We start from the raw sequence: 16,081 nt of genomic DNA on the forward strand, positions 1-16,081 counted from the left end.
TACAAAGTGAATTGGAACTCAATCTCTATGTGTCTTTTGTCCAAACCAACCAAAAAAAAGAATAAAATAAAAACATTCTTTGCAAATGTTCACTTAAGCTGGTTTTAATTATTGAAACGTACACGCGTAACGAAGTACATCTTTTAGTTCTACCAGCAACTCGGAATTTCAGTTTATATTATTACATAATGAATGAATTCTCAAAGGTATGTGATTTGAAACCATTTATTTGCTTTTATTGTAAATATGTGGTAATTTATACTGATGCACAGTTCTGCGTCGCGTGATAATAACGCATGTTAAACTTTTGTACACTGTTTCAATGCCTGGAGCATCACCAACACCAGCGAGGTCCCAACCTACTCTATCAATATGAGCTCCATATACAACGTGCTACTGGCTCACACACTCGTCCATTTTCTTCTCCTATGTGAGGCTTTCTACCTTAATCAGTTACACACCTAGGGCTATCAAGGTTGACGGATCCCATTAAGTTATTTATTGTCATTGAAAGCGATTAAAGGTGAAGGCAAAGTTTACACCGTCTTGGCAATGAAAAAGAACTCGCTCCATATTAGCAGTGATATAAATCCTGCTTTAAATTTATTTTTGGAACGTGGCGTTTTCCAGCAATTACATTTGCAATACACCTTCTATTACATTTGCCCTGAAGCATTATGTTCTGAACAATCCGATTTTGACAACCTCCAACATTTCGAAGAGAGCCACACAGAAACATCTATCGGCCAAGCCCCGACTTCACAGCCCTGTCCAGACCAGTTGCGCTGAATTACTAATGCCGCCCGTCAACCGAAACTCTGCCCCATCACCAGATATTTGAAATATCAGTGCATCGAACTCCTGGTACGTTACCCGTCAGATCAGTTCTAATTTTTGCCCGCAGTATTTTAGAGATTCTGTCCTGTCGGAATTCACAAAACCTTCGAAGCATTTGTCGGTTTCCGAATTCGTCGATGGTTAATATGTTCTACAATCTATAGACAGATCGGACAAAATGTGTTTTGCTTCGTTTGCTGCATTTCCGGCCCAAAGCCGTGTTTATTTATTTATACTCCCGAATGCCTCGTGGAGCGAGCCCAACCTGATAAACTCGCTGTTGTGTAAAACGGTACGGTGCCGCGATAGCGTTGGGAACACTCGAACTTGCACCTTACGCGACACTTGCTAATGCATTGGCGCATGTGAAACAATACGAGGGCAAAGAATACACTAGAAGAATATCGCAGGTACATCACTCCGGGCTTCGAGCAGCTTCAGCGAGTTGTGGATTAGGATTTTTCCCCCCGATGGAGTTGGTGGGGGGGGGGGGGGGTAGAGCGCATAATTGGAAATGCCAAGGCCATGTCTGACAGACCCAGCGACATTAAATTAAATTAAATTAAAATAAGGGAAAAATGAGGGCGTCAAAGTTCTGGTCAAAACCGACAGCCCGGCATGTTTAATGTTAGAGCAGCCGTCCAGTTCCTGTATTCATAAAAACTGTTCATTTCGATCCTTATTTTCAACAGTCACTACATTTCATCTTAATATGTGAGAAAGTAAACATCCTGAAAATAATCTGCTTCTAGTTCTAGTCTCCTGTTTCTAGCTTTTCATGGGCTTACTATTATTAGCTCAATCAATCGATTTTGATGTATTTGTTTGAATGCAAATTACTTTTTAAGAAATCGGTTAATTGTATCTAAACAATTAACAGCTAACTAGCATTCATCCTATTCCTATTTCGAGTCGTGTTATCCCGTTGGTGGGGATAAATCTTGTCACAAGATTCGATTTGTATCTTTGCATGCTCGATCTGTCAAAATCTGCTCAATGCAGCACTAAGTGTCCTTTCTTAATTCTCAGTCAAAGAGAACGATATTGATGCTTTTATTTCACACATTCCCCCCCCCCCCCCGATTTTCTTTCGACACCCACCGCCTTGTTGCAATCAGTTTACGCAGTTTCAGTATGAGCTTTGATTGATAGCGACCATGCGCGGTTGGCGAGAGATGTTACAGTTCAATAGTAGTGGTTGCCGGAGAGGAGCGGCGCCTGCGCGCTTTAATGTGCATCGAGCTCTTTAAACCGTGCAGTACTGGAACCGCAGCAGCTACGGAGACGGTGGCCCCCCTTCTTATCGTGGTTATTGTATCGTGTCTACTGTACATCACAGAAATGATGCCGAAGCGACCGCCAGATCGCGAGGATTTCAAATGCTCATCAAAATTTACCAGCGTTTTCGTTTCCACCCAAAAGGCTAATGCAAACCATTACATTTTGTTGCAATAAACGCTAATAGTTTCTGCTTCTGCAGAGTTTTAAAAAAATTAAAATTATAGCCATCACAAGGAATATTACATTTTTAAATATCTTGTTGCACAAACTCGGCTCACTTTACGTGTGGTTTATTTTTAAATTTAGTTGCACTTTTTTTTGAAAGCTACTGTTTTACCTCCACAGAACACATTTTAACAAAACAACATTTTCGTTTCATTGTCAAACTATAACAACTTGTTCCCTTGGGGCAATATCCAAAATATTAAACCATCCCGGGATTTTGATGATGGGGAATGAAACATGTAACATAGTAAATGAGAATATTTCAGAGCAGTTGATATAATTATTTTAATACACACAAATGGTTCTCTACATGGTTACTAGGAATGACCCTTTCCATACATCATTTTAAGTGGAGAATTACTGCTACATATTTCGTTTCTAAATAGTCTGAGAAATTTTAGGTAAAAGGTGAAATATGCAATGGAATCGACGCGATCGCGCTTTTTTATTGAAGAAAAAATATTGAGACAAAGCCAAACCCAACGAAAGATTCAGTTCATTATACACAGCACAATTTCGTAAAGCTAATGCACAAAAACAGACATTGCCACAATTCATATCCCTGACAATTTTAACGCTGAAAAGACATGCAATTTCCAATTGTATTCTAAGTGCAACATTTAATCTCCCAGTCCATAATTTCACAGCGACTTGGTGAATGCTACTGTATTTAGACAATTGTACTTGCAATGCACCACCCCAAACACATACACATCACCCACCTGCTTGGTGCTAAGTTCCTTTTCCAGCTCCTTGTATTTATTATACCAAACCAAATAATGCAACGGATATCTTTCTGCCACCTTTCTCGTAGAAATCATTCTGATATCATTCTTCTTTTCCAAATATCATACAAACTACCTTTGCAGTAGACAGTCAACCCCCTGGCAACAGGCACCAATCCCTATATTGCTCGACTACTGAACATCAGACGATAGGAAGCGCTGTAATTCTTGCTTTCACCGTGCTAGAAAGAGGAAGTGGGAGAAAAATCGAAGGATAAGGAATTACCAAGTCCCTATGGGGGAGGCTTACGTATTGAAAAAAAATGTTGAGCGTAATGCATTAACATTATCAGCGGAATTTTCTAATATAAATATATTTAAAGTAAAATACTATATTTTATCTATTTAGTATGAATGTTTTGACAATGGAAAATGCAATGTTCATGCATTTTATTTTGACGTCAACCCTGTTACCTACAATATTGAAGATGCACGATCGTAAAACCTCCTGGGAGCTGTAGTTCATTCGATATGATTGCAATTATTGATAAAAAATTGAATTTCAAATAAGCTGTAGCTTCTAAATCAACTCCTTGAGAATAATTACAATATTTAAAAATATTGGCATCAAGTTCAATGAGCTCCAGTTGCATAATGACATCACCTTCTCGTCTGCTTTCATTGAGAACTACAAATCCCACACAAGCTGACAACACCCACCCTTCAACCCCAAACTGGGCGGGTCAGTAAGCGCCGGCAACCAAACTTGCAGGTGGTGCTGAGGATGGAGCTGGTTGGTGGACGATGACGTTATTTACACTGGTTGGCTTGTTCTTTGGCGAATTGTGCTGTCCATCCATGTGACGCGCGTGGGAATTCCACCAACAAGGTGGGCTGCGCGGCTGGTGTCGTCATTTCCTTGCTGCTCCGGGGATGGGGGCGGTCGAGAGGAATCTGCGGTTTTCTCACAACTTGCCTCGAACCGGATGCATCTGCATTAAACAGGCCGGCCCTGGGAGACTGGAAGCGTCGCGGTTTCGGGGTCAAAGCTGGAAATAAGTAAACACGGGGTATTCGCAGAGAAATAAAAAAATGTCCCGAAAGCTGCGGCCCAACGAAGTGTGCGCCGACTGCAGCGCCTCAGGTACGTGACTCGGTGTACGGGGAGGGGGGGGGGGTTGGTGGTGGTGAGCAAAGGGTGGTCAGAGATGGGAAAAGGAGCAGGGCCGCCCCCGATCTCTGCCGGCGGAGCTCGTACGCTAGAGCCGCGACCAGCTGGGTTTTTATTCGGGCCTGTCAGTTCAGACCTCGCAGCAACAGTCAGCAGATAGGCAAATCACTGAGCGACTCGCCGTGGAAAATGACCTGGAGTGAAACAATTTAAATGCGGAGCACACTGCCTGATTTGCCAGCGGCTTTATTTTCTTTAAAGTGTCAGCGACTGGGTTATAAAGTCTGTTGGAAGCATGAAGTTGATTGTCCAGCGGCTGATCAGGAATAAAATCCGTCTATTAATCTATCAGATTAACCCTCGATGATAACCACAAGAAAATCCTGATTGTGTTGTTCCTTGCTCTTGTGTGCAAGAGCTTCGACTCTGATCCAGGGAGTCTTGGTTTATAGCTTTTCATTGATGCCAAATTTATAAGTTCAAGTTGTTGAGTCTGTGCATTTTGTTAACAAAAGCTGTCAACTGTTGTTTGAGGCGGCGATATGTTAGAAGTCTTTGTAATGGTTTGTTTTGCTATGTTCATGAATTGCGGTTATAGTTGAGGCACCAATGCGAGTTGGTCATTTCAGCTGCGTACGAAATCCGCCGTAGACTCTTTATTTTAAGATATAACCTTGTAATTAAGTGATTCTACTTTAATTTCGATTGAAAATCTTCTTTGGAACTTTGGACAACATTATGCACTTGTTATTAAAATGCAAAGTTTATTGTTTAATTGAACGGTCTGCTATTTTGATTTAAAAACCACAATTTCATACTTTAACACGAGGTATATTTTTGATTTCTTTTTCAAATTTGATGTTTGTGGCTAAAGTCCACACTCATATTTCATAAGGTCACCCTTTTTTCTTGACAAATCCCCCATTGCTCATCTGATGTCAAATGAGCGAGTGAGTTAACATAAACATTTTGCAAATGTTCACGTTCAAGATGTCACCAAAAACAATGGATTCGGAGTGTGGCCAGTGGGATTCCAGAGGAAATAGTAGAATGGAAGCGTGGTTGGTTGTTCTTTTGATGTTCATTTGCAGGGTTGCTGACAAACTACAGTTGTCAAAAGAATGGTGACTATTCAAAGTAAATTTTATTATCATAGTACATATATGTCACCATATACAACCCTGAGATTCATTTTCCTGGGGATATACTCAGGAAAGATTAACTAGAGTGCAGAAGACAAACTGTAAATGTAAGTAACTAGTAGTAATTAACAAGAAGATGAGATAGTGCCCTCAGTGAAATAATTGATTGTGGGAACATTTCAATGATAGGGTAAGTGAGTGTAGGTATCCCCTTTTATTTGAGAGCCTGATGGTTGAGTGGTAGAAACTGTTCTTGAACCTGGTGGTGCGAGTCCTGAGGCTCTTGTATCTTGATGGCAGCTGTGAGGACAGAGCATGGTCTGGGTGGTTGGGATCAATGATAATGGATGCTGCTTTCCTACAACAGCCTTTCATGTAGATGTGCTCAGTGGTTGGGAGGGCTTTGCTCATCATGTATTGGGCCAAATCCACTACCTTTTTGTGGGTGTTTCCATTCATAAAAATGTTGTATTTTGTTTTATTTTTCCTTTTGGCAAACACTGTTAAATTTTGCCAAGTATCAGAATCAAGTTTAATATCACCTGTGTATGTCATGTGATTTGTTAGGGCATTCCTATCAGTTCCATTTCCCTGTTACCCTTTTCTGTCACAAGCTTGTCTATGCTTTCCCCTTATTAGCTTGCCACCCACTTACATTAAGGGCATTTTGTAGTAGCAAGTTCATCTCAAATTGGGATTGTGGGAGAAAATGGAAGCATGTGGGGGGGGGGGAAGAGGAGACAACCCATGTGAGCATGAGGTACATGCAAACTCCGTACAGACAGTGCCAGATAACTGGATTGAATCTGGGCCGAAGGAGATGCAGGACCTGCTCCACCCGATGCGCCATTCTGCTACCCAAATAATAAACTACTCAATCACACTTGCAGCCACTAGTAATAAATATTGTGTTGCATTACAAATAATGCATAAAATCTTGTGTGTATTTGAAAAAAATGTTGATATCAAGTTATTTATTAATCCCAATGTTTATCTTTTTCTTACTAAATTTTAGAAAACATTTTATTGTAGGTAGTTTGGAATAGGGTAACATTTCATGTGATTTGGAAATGTTTCATTTTGCATGTTCTTAACTAAATATTATTGCCTCAATAGGGGTACATCATAAATGAGAATGTTTACATGTATTTGTAATTGCTGAATGAAATTACTTTCCTGCTGCAGCTGAAGGATCTCAGCCCAAAATGTCGATTGTACTCTTTTTCCATAGATGCTGCCTTGCCTGCTGTTCCTCCAGTATTTTGTGTGTGTGTTATATGCTTTTGTTAATTTTGGCCCATTTGAACAGAATGTTTAATTTGGATGCAAATGAGACCCTTTTCAAGAAACCCCTGAAATGGAATTAACAGCTATCAAATGAATGAACATGTCAGCATTTTGAACAATTTATCATAATGTTTGATAAAATTTTGCGTAAATGAAAGTCACTGTCTTTTCCAGCTTAGGAGAAAAAAATAGTACATCCTAAATCATATGTAGATGTCTAGGGAAAGGGTAAACAAACTCATAAGATTTGTTGACTGTGGTTAGCAGGCACATGTTATTGAGTAGAGACGGTCAAAACCTTTATCTCATGGCAGGGGTATCAAAAACAAGGCGCAAGTTTAAACTGAGAGGAAGGAGTGTATACAGTTTGAGAGGTTTTTAAAAAATTTAGAGGTTGATAACTGGAGCTTGCAGCTAAAGGAAGTGATGGAGTCGTGTACAGTTACTGCATTCAAAAAACATTTAGACATATTCTTCAGTAAGCAAGACATAGAAAAATACAAACCTAATTGAGGGCAAATGGCATTAGTGTAGTTGGACAAAAGTTCTGGCTGAGATCCTGTTTCTGTGCTATATGACTCTGCCTGTTTGCAATACACCAGAGGTGAAAAATGCAAGCAATTTAGATTTCCTGTAGGTACCTGAGTTTGTTTCTAAGGATCACTGAAGTTTGAATATACGGCAATTACATGTATGAACAACTGGTTTGTTAATTATATAACAAAATACACAAAATAATTCATGATTGGTCCTGTGAAGTATCAGATTGGCAAAAGCAAATGGTAGTAATTTGTTGCAGTTATTGCAGTTATGTAACTTAAATTCATCTTCAGGAGAATGATATCCAAATTCTGAAACATCCAAGAAATTGATCAATTTAATGTTTAAACTCAATGTAAACTGTTGGCGGCCATTCTGTAAAGAATTCTAAAATAATTGAATGTAAAGCACAACCTACTTGGCTCATAGGATTTGCCTTATGTTTTTACCACAGAGTTCACAATCTAATACCATTTTCTATCACAAAATCAGTTTAACAACATTTATGAATTCTATATAAATGATGGTTTGTGATGCTGAATTCTATTGTCATTGATCGCAAGGGTATATTTTTCATACAAGTACATGGTCTGTAAAATTGTTTAGAAGCAGGATCATTATCACCGGCATGTGATGTAAAATTTGTTAACTTAGCAGCAGCAGTTCAATGCAATGCATAATCTAGCAGAGAGAAAAAAAATAAAAATAAGTAAATCAATTATAGTATACATATTGAATAGACTTTTAAAAGTGCCAAAAACAGATATACTGTATATTTTTTTTAAAAAGTAAGGTAGTGTCCAAGGATTCAATGTCCGTTTAGGAATCAGATGGCAGAGGGGAAGAAGCTGTTCCTGAATTGCTGAGTGTGTGCCTTTAGGTTTCTGTACCTACCTGATGGTAACAGTTAGAAAAGGGCATGCCCTGGGTGCTGGAGGTCCTTAATAATAGACGCTGCCTTTCTGAGACACCACTATACCAGACAGTGTTGCAGCCTGTCAGAAATGCTCTCCCCAGTACAAATATAGAAGTTTTTGAGTGTATTTGTTGACATGCCAAATCTCTTCAAGCCATTGTGATCTCATCCAAACACGCCATCATTCAAAGCTCAAAGTAAGTTGAATTTATTATCAAAGTACATACATGCTGCCCTATGGTTCACTTTCTTGTGAGCATTCACAGTAAATACAAAGGAACACAACAGAATCAATGTAAAGCTATATACAGAGATGGACAAATAACCTGTGTGCACAAAACAAATTGTGCAACAACAAAAGAAAAACAAAGTAGTAAATGTTGAGAGCATGAGTTGCAGAGTCCTTGAAAGTGAGTCCATAGTTTGTGGAATAATTTCCGTAATGTGTTGAGGGAAGTTATTCATTCTGGTTCAGGAGCCTGATGGTTGAGGGCTAATAACTGTTCCTGAACCTGCTAGTGTAAGACCTAAGGCTACTGTACCTCCTTCCTGATGGCAGCAGTGGGAAGAGAGCATGGCCTGGATGGTAGGGTTCTTTGGTGATGGATACTGCTTTCCTGCAACAGTGATCTTTGTAACTGCTCCATGGTGTAGAGAGCTTTACTGGTAATGGACTAGGCTGTATCCACTACTTTTAATAGGATTTTCTATTCAAGGGTGCTGTCCACCATGCTTTACAAGCTTTTCAGAGTTTTAGATGATATGCCAAATCTTTCCAAACTTCTAAGTAAAGAGAGGAGCTGGTGTACCTTCTCTGCAATGGCACTGATTTCCATTGAAATATTGTTGGAGAGGTCGGAAGTAATTCAAGGAACCCTAGGAAAAGTTCATATGGCACAAAAAGGAAAAGGTGGGCTTTTCAACCTCAGTGGTTTACTTATTAAAGTAAGATAAATTTACAAACAATTTTCAGTTAAGCTGTGCTAAGGGATTCATGCAAGCCAACAGCAAAATTGTCTTTTGCCAAGAGACAGTGGTTAATTTTGTTAAGTCAAATTTGAAGACAGAATATATTATTTATGGTAATACTCTTGGCAGTGTGGAGGATCTGAAAGATCTTGGGGTTCGTGTCCATTGGTCACTCAAAGCTGCTGTGCAGGTTGACAGTGTTGATAAGGTGTGTGGTGTATTGGCATTCATCAGCCGTGGGATTGAGTTCAGGAGCCATGAGGTAATGTTATAGCTATACAAAACCTTGGTCAGACCCCACTTGGAGTGCAGTTTTGATCACCTCACTGCAGGAAGAATGTGGATACTATAGAAAGTGCAGAGGAGATTTATAAGGATCTTGCCTGGATTGGAGGGTGTACCGTATGAGCAGTGGAAGAACTCAATTTAGGAAGTATTTGCTTTTTAATTCATTCATAAAAATGTTGTCTTTGCTGACCTCTAAACGTCTGTAAAAGTGGATTGAGAGACCACTTCAGGAGGAGTTAGTGTCACCATGTTAATATGGATTTGGAGTAGTATAATGTCCAGATTGGTTGAGGATGACATTTATGAAAAAAAATCACAGATGAATACAGTATAGGAGGATGTCTGTCAGGTCTGAATTTGTGCTGACTCTGTCTTGAAGCAGTCCAGTTGGTTATAGTGCTTTGCTTTTTCTTTTATCCACATAATTGCTTTTTCTCTTGGTATTTAACAAATTTTGTTTTGATTGCTATTATTCAATCTATTTACAATCCTATCAGGCTTTGCATGGTAATCCTCATATCTCATTGCATTTAAAGAAAAAAGGACTAATGAACTCTAGATGTTGCTGGTTCATTTGCCTACCATATTTCCATAAAAATCATGAGCTAGAATGTGGGTGTTTTCATTTCTGGCTGTGAACACGAATGGAGTTTCTCAACATTTCTTTGGCTGACATTGGGTAACTCTACACAGAACATTTAGATGGCTTTTGGGAATTTTTAAAACCTATTTTTTCATGCAGAAGATGTGTACTTGTATTAGAAAATAGGAAAAGACATTGAAAATCTTGACAGTTTACCAGCTGTGCACTTGAAAGTATTGAAATTTTTCCATCAATATTAAAACATATTGTTATATCAATTTTCAGGAAATGTTTTTGAGGAATTTTGTACTACTTGTGTGAATGTTTCAACTTTGCTGCAAAAATGTAATCCAGTCTTTGAATCAGGCAGTTAATAGTTAGAGTTGACATCCTTTAACATGATGACGAGATCTAATTTTACAAAAGCATCTCTCAAAGTCCAAATGAGTTTGCATTTTCTGCATTCTTACTGCAGCTCACTTTTATTGAGTTGGAATGATTATAGCCATTGCACCTGCTGTTGGGCGGCAGTCTCATTTTGCTCCATGCTTTTGAAATGTGCATTAAGTATTCCATTTGAGAAAAATAATTTAGTTTTAAGTGTTGTTTTTGGCTTTTCCACTGCAGGATGAACTAGCTTGTTACTTCTAAAATTACAGCACAATTTACAAAAAAAATGTGGTTATGTGTCCTCCATCTCCCTGCACGTTATCCAAGTCAGTGGAAAGGAAAGACAGCTTTAATTCCTGAACTCTGAAGGGACACTGAGAGTTGTCCAGTTCCAAAACCATTTTGATGTTGTTTAACTGTAGAGGCTTGTTTATTAATGCTCTGTTTTCCCCAATTAATATTTTATAACATTTTGTAGCATCTGTGCTTCTGTCTAAGGCAGGTGTTCCCAAACACTTTTATGCCATAAACCCTTACCATTAACCAAGGGGTCCGTGGGGTCTATAGCATTGAACTATTATTGATCAGGTGCTTTGATTATAAATTTGTAATGGTGTCTAGGTACTGGCATTCAGTACTTTTAAATGTTAGCACACTTGACTACTTGATAGTACACTGGACTGAAATTTTAAATTTTTATATGTTCAAGCATTTTGACTGATAGAACTTCATAACACATTTCAATTATATTAATTTTGGAATCAAATTTTGCTCCCATAAGACCATAAGAAAGGAGCAGAATTAGTCCATTCAGCCTAGTGAGTATGCACTGTCATTTCATCATGGCTGATTTATTATTTCTCTTAAACGCCATTCTCCTGCCTTCTTTCCGTAACCTTTTGTACCCTGACAAATCAAGAACCTATCAACCTCCACTTTATAAATACCCATTAACTTGGCCTCAATATCTCTGGCAATGATACAGCACTCTGGCTAAAGAAGTTCCCCCTCATCTCTGTTCTGAATAGACATCCATCCATCCATTCCAGGGATTCACAATCTTTTTTATGCCATGGACCAATCCCATTAAGGACCCCAGGTAGGGAACTATTGCTCTATTCTGATACTCTGCTGTTGGGTCTTAGACTCCTCTACTATAGGAAACAGTCTGTCCACATCCACTCTATTTAGATCTCTCAATATTCAATTGGTTTTGCTTTTCTAACCTCCAGCGTGTATAGGCCCAGAGTCACCAAACACTCCTCATACATGAGGTTCATCCCTTGAAGATTAGCTGTTTTCCTTCAAGTAAGGGTTCTTCTATTTTACTCCTTTATTTCTCAAGTATTACTTAGAAATAATAGAAATGCTAAGACGTACCCTCTGTTCTATACCTTTGTACATCTTAACTGCTCACTTGTGTTATATTGGTGTTCTGGAGGGCATGCCTTCGGACTCGATATGTTTCCTACTTGTACTTTCTTTTCAAGAATTGGACTGAATTAGACATAAAAAAAAACATGGATCTTTGTATCAAAACATCTGGAAATGCTAAATGTGGGCTGGCTGGGGGTAAGTGAACTACATTTCACAGCAAAAAAAATGGGAGAACCTGGAAGTGTTGAAATAAAATGAAAAACTTCTGAAGACTAAACCATTGCATTCCTTCACTTAAAGATTATTGATTATAGATAAAGATGAGCTTTATTTGTCATGTGTATATTGAAACACATACAGTTAACTATATTACTTTCCTTCATTGACCAACACAGTCCAAGGATTGTGTTGGGGCAGCCCATAAATATCACCACATTTTTGGACTATTCCTAACCTGAATATCTTTGGAATGTCAGAATGTGGTCATGAGGAGAATGTACAAACTCCTTACAGGCAGTGACAGGAATCAAACCCTGATCAGTGATTGCTGGTGCTGTAAAATGATTGTATTAACTGTTGTGCTATTGTGTTGCCCCTATTTCCCTGTAGATGTGGCGGTTGTGTTAAGGTGATGGAAATTTGTGTTTGCTACCCTTGAGATATGGAATGAAGTTCATTCTAATGGAACTTGCATGTGGGGGGGGGGGGGAGAAACACTGCAGAAAAGACAACAAATGTTGTCAGTTTTATTTTTAGTCATTCAGTGCTGTGAAGCAATAAGATTTGAGATGATGTCACCATGTGAATTAGTTTGGTAGTCATAAGTGAGTGTCTCCTTTGCATTCTGATGACAGATAAATACATGTCTCAGTACAACACTGCTGAGCTCTTCATCTGCAAGGGATTTTCTCTGATTTACTGCATTGTGGGACGTACCTTAGCTATGTTCAGCTCCCTAAAATGTACCTCTGGACTTTACTCCACTTACATAAAGTCACTGCCTTTTTCCCAGGAATCCCAGACCTTATTTGCTTCCTGATATTCCCACTTGCTAAACCCTTTCCTGATCCTTGTTGGAGAAGCTGACAGTATTTGTTAAAGAATTTGACATGGCAGAGCTTCAGTCTGAGACCACTGTTCATGTGTCCTCAGACTGGAGAGGGCATGGGAAGGGAAGCTCTCTGCTGTGACTGTCAACCAGATTGATTTGGTGATGTCATATTCAAATCTTAATTCTGTACAATGCTTAAAAATAAGGACAATAATGCTTTCACATGAACTTTGTCTATCCCAAGTGCAGTGTTGACTTCTAGTTTTAAAATGGCTTCATATGAGAGAAAAATATCCCTAGAAACACACTTCCACTTATGCAGTTTAGTAGGCAAAGGGCATTCATGTTACAGAAAATTGAAAATCCAGGTTTGCCTGTAACATATTCTTGCCCACTCCTATTATAATCTAGGGGATTTGCAAAGAGTAATTTATGGTAGCCAAATAATATTTCAATAAGTTTGGAATATGCCACATGATTACGGGAGAAAAGTGCAAACTCGATGAAGTTGCTGATGTTGGGATTAACATGGGTCACTGGAGTTGTGAAGCAGTAGCACTACCCGCTGCCCCCCTTTGCCACCTGGTTAGGATCAAAGTGCGCTATCACTGAAAATTTTACCATCTGTAGGAGAAACCAATGAAATTGACGAAGTATTAGAAACCAAGTGTTTAAGATTCCAGTATATGGACTGGAACAGATTTTGGGGCTAAGATAACATGTAGTGCAGTAAATAAAAAGTTCTGATGGCAATGAACTGGAAGTTAGTACACCTTTGGGGCTAATGTGAACAAGCGTAATGAGCAGTAAAACCACTTATGAGGGAAGAGATATTTGGAATGGATCTGAAGAGACAGATGAAATTAACATTGTAAATGAGGTGGAAGATCTTAAGTGATCAAAATTTGGATTTGTAAAAACACACCCACACATATATACACACACATATACACGCACATGCACACATACGCACGCACACACACAATCTGAAAATACTTAGCAGGCTAGGCAGAATCTGTGGGGAGAAAAAGGTTAATGTTTCAATCAATTTCATTTCATCAGAATGCTTTACCTGTGCTTGATTTTGGATATTGTGGCACAGGTGCTTTCTTAGTATTGTTCTTGTTTCCTGTTGTTTTTGTCATCTCCCTTTCCTCTTTCCCTTTCCCTTCATGTCTTAGCTTGTGTTAGGTGTGCTGCTGACATAAAGCCAGATTTACACAGGATTCATGTGAGAGGTAGATGGCAAGTGTGATGCTGTGCAGGAGTGTAGAGAGAGGAAATAGTTTGAAATTAGGAAGGGGTACTTGGGGGTGGGGGGGGGACAGTGGGAGGAGGGTGCAGCAAGCGATCAGATTTGGCCCATTGTTAAGCAATCAGATGGGAGCGTTTTCAGGTCAGATCAGAGAAAGGAAGGTGAGTTTCAGCCAGAAAAATTTAATCTTCGGTTGATTAAATAAATTATTGTGATGTGTAAGGAAACTCTGTTGAACTTTTCTTTCATCATGCTGTCTATTATTTATTTAGTCTGTAACAGTTTTTCCACTCATTTTAAACAGTGGATTTGCAATAAATTAGAAACTTGTTTGTCTTGTGTTCAAATGCATTAAATCTATTCCATATCTATTCCATTTTGATGTCTTGTTAGCTGCTTTTGGACATAGTGCCCCAAAATGACTTTCAGACTTCAAGGGTCGATAGGATTCAAGGTTATAAATGAATACTTGTATTTTTTTTAAAAAAATCATGTTGAAATATTCATGACTAAATTAAGACCCAAGTTCCTGTATCAGCAATCCATTACAATGACTAAACAAGAAATAATATCAAATTGCTACTATGATAAATTAAATTTCAAATTTTGTAATTTTGCATGAGAGCCTCCCTTTGTTCCTGTCAGATCTTTCACATTGTGTTAGTCTAGCCCTGTACCTTGATGTTAGTACTGTACTAACCAGGCAGAGGAAACATATTCTATGTACTGAGTGCATTGGTTTTATTGTGAAATAAATTATACCTGGGCACATCAGTTAATACTAAAGCTGATTCATTTTTAATGCTGTCCTTTCCAGTGATTGAAATGATTAGTGTTGTACATCTATAATGTACATGTATAGCACTAATCACAGGGAAGTTAATGGTGCAGAAATAACTAAGCAACGCATCTTCTTCAGTTTCAGTGATACAATGTAGTGAATGCTATAGCAGATATTAGAGGGTTTCTTCACCTAGCTGGTTCAGTTAAGGAAATCCATTTATTGTAGCCAAAGCTTCAGGATATACTCCAGAGCACTAGTTATAAATAGTTGGAGTTTGTAACACTGCTAATCTTTCTTGACTGAGCACTAAAATGTAACGTGTACATATTTTGATGAGCAAATTTACGGACATAAAATTGCTTCAGTTCTGTTCGATTTGCTTTGTGCAGTCTAATTGAGAAATTGGGCTAGAGCTAAATAAAATTGGGTGAAGAGCTCTTTAGTTTTCTCAAGAAATTCTCACATTGCTTCATATTATCTGAATTCAGTTACACTTGCAATATTGACATGAAGTGACTGATGTGCAAGAGAACCTTTGGAGTTTGAGATGTTGACTCTTCATACTGGGTTTTAAAATTCCTGTCAGTCAGATGCAAGGAAAGCTTTAGTTTATTAACCAATACCTCCATGAATTGAATCATTCTGTAAGTAAATGTAGGAAGAGAACGTTTGTGTCATCTGGAATTGCCTAAATGCATGTGAAAAGTTGCTTCATTTCAACCATGACTTATGCCAGACAGATGTAGACAGAAATGAGTGTTTATTGAAGTTGTAGAAGCTGCAACATGCCTAGATGGAAGGAAAGGTTGTCATTAGGCTTGTAATAAAGTAGGAGATGAGAGAAGTTGGGGTGGGGAGGGTTGCAGAGGAAGTAAAGTGCCATAAGATATCAGGGAGAGCAGAATGGACCAGATTCACAAAGGGGATGCTTCTTTTGGAACATTGAAAAGGGATGAGAATATGTATCTTGTGGAGCTGGTGCCAACTGTGCAAAATGATCAGTGGAATGTGGAAGGAAAGGAACATGAGAAACTCTGGTTCTGTTCAGGAGGAGAAGCAGTGAAAGAGAGCGAGAGGTGCAAGAGACACTTGATCTAGTCAAAAGTTGTGTCCAATTATAGTTAATCGAAACTACAGGTCAGAAGAATGATTTCATTTGAGAGAAGTGCAGAATATCTCATCATGTCAAATGTATCTGAAGGTGGAACAGAATAGGGAATTTGTAGGAGCAAGATTGGATGAAGTATAATCAATTTAGCT

The 16,081-nt window shown here is 38.6% G+C and overlaps 2 protein-coding genes across 13 annotated transcripts in view; one reads left to right on the forward strand and one right to left on the reverse strand.

The window, feature by feature from the left end:
- ankrd13b (ankyrin repeat domain 13B) overlaps window positions 1-3,268 on the reverse strand; it is a 456,195-nt gene extending 452,927 nt beyond the window's left edge. Inside the window, exon 1 of the mRNA XM_059971419.1 lies at window positions 3,066-3,268. Coding sequence (XP_059827402.1) covers window positions 3,066-3,164 — 99 coding nt within the window. The 5' untranslated portion in view covers window positions 3,165-3,268. The remainder of the gene's footprint in view (window positions 1-3,065) is intronic.
- Window positions 3,269-4,001: 733 nt separating this feature from the next.
- The window catches only part of git1 (G protein-coupled receptor kinase interacting ArfGAP 1), a 248,970-nt gene continuing 236,890 nt past the window's right edge, over window positions 4,002-16,081 (forward strand). For all 12 annotated transcript variants that reach the window (XM_059973326.1, XM_059973328.1, XM_059973332.1 and 9 more), the window contains exon 1: window positions 4,002-4,212. In XM_059973326.1, coding sequence (XP_059829309.1) covers window positions 4,161-4,212 — 52 coding nt within the window. In that variant the 5' untranslated portion in view covers window positions 4,002-4,160. The remainder of the gene's footprint in view (window positions 4,213-16,081) is intronic.

The sequence above is a fragment of the Hypanus sabinus genome, chromosome 6 (assembly GCF_030144855.1).
Source record: "Hypanus sabinus isolate sHypSab1 chromosome 6, sHypSab1.hap1, whole genome shotgun sequence".
Classification (NCBI taxonomy): domain Eukaryota; kingdom Metazoa; phylum Chordata; class Chondrichthyes; order Myliobatiformes; family Dasyatidae; genus Hypanus; species Hypanus sabinus.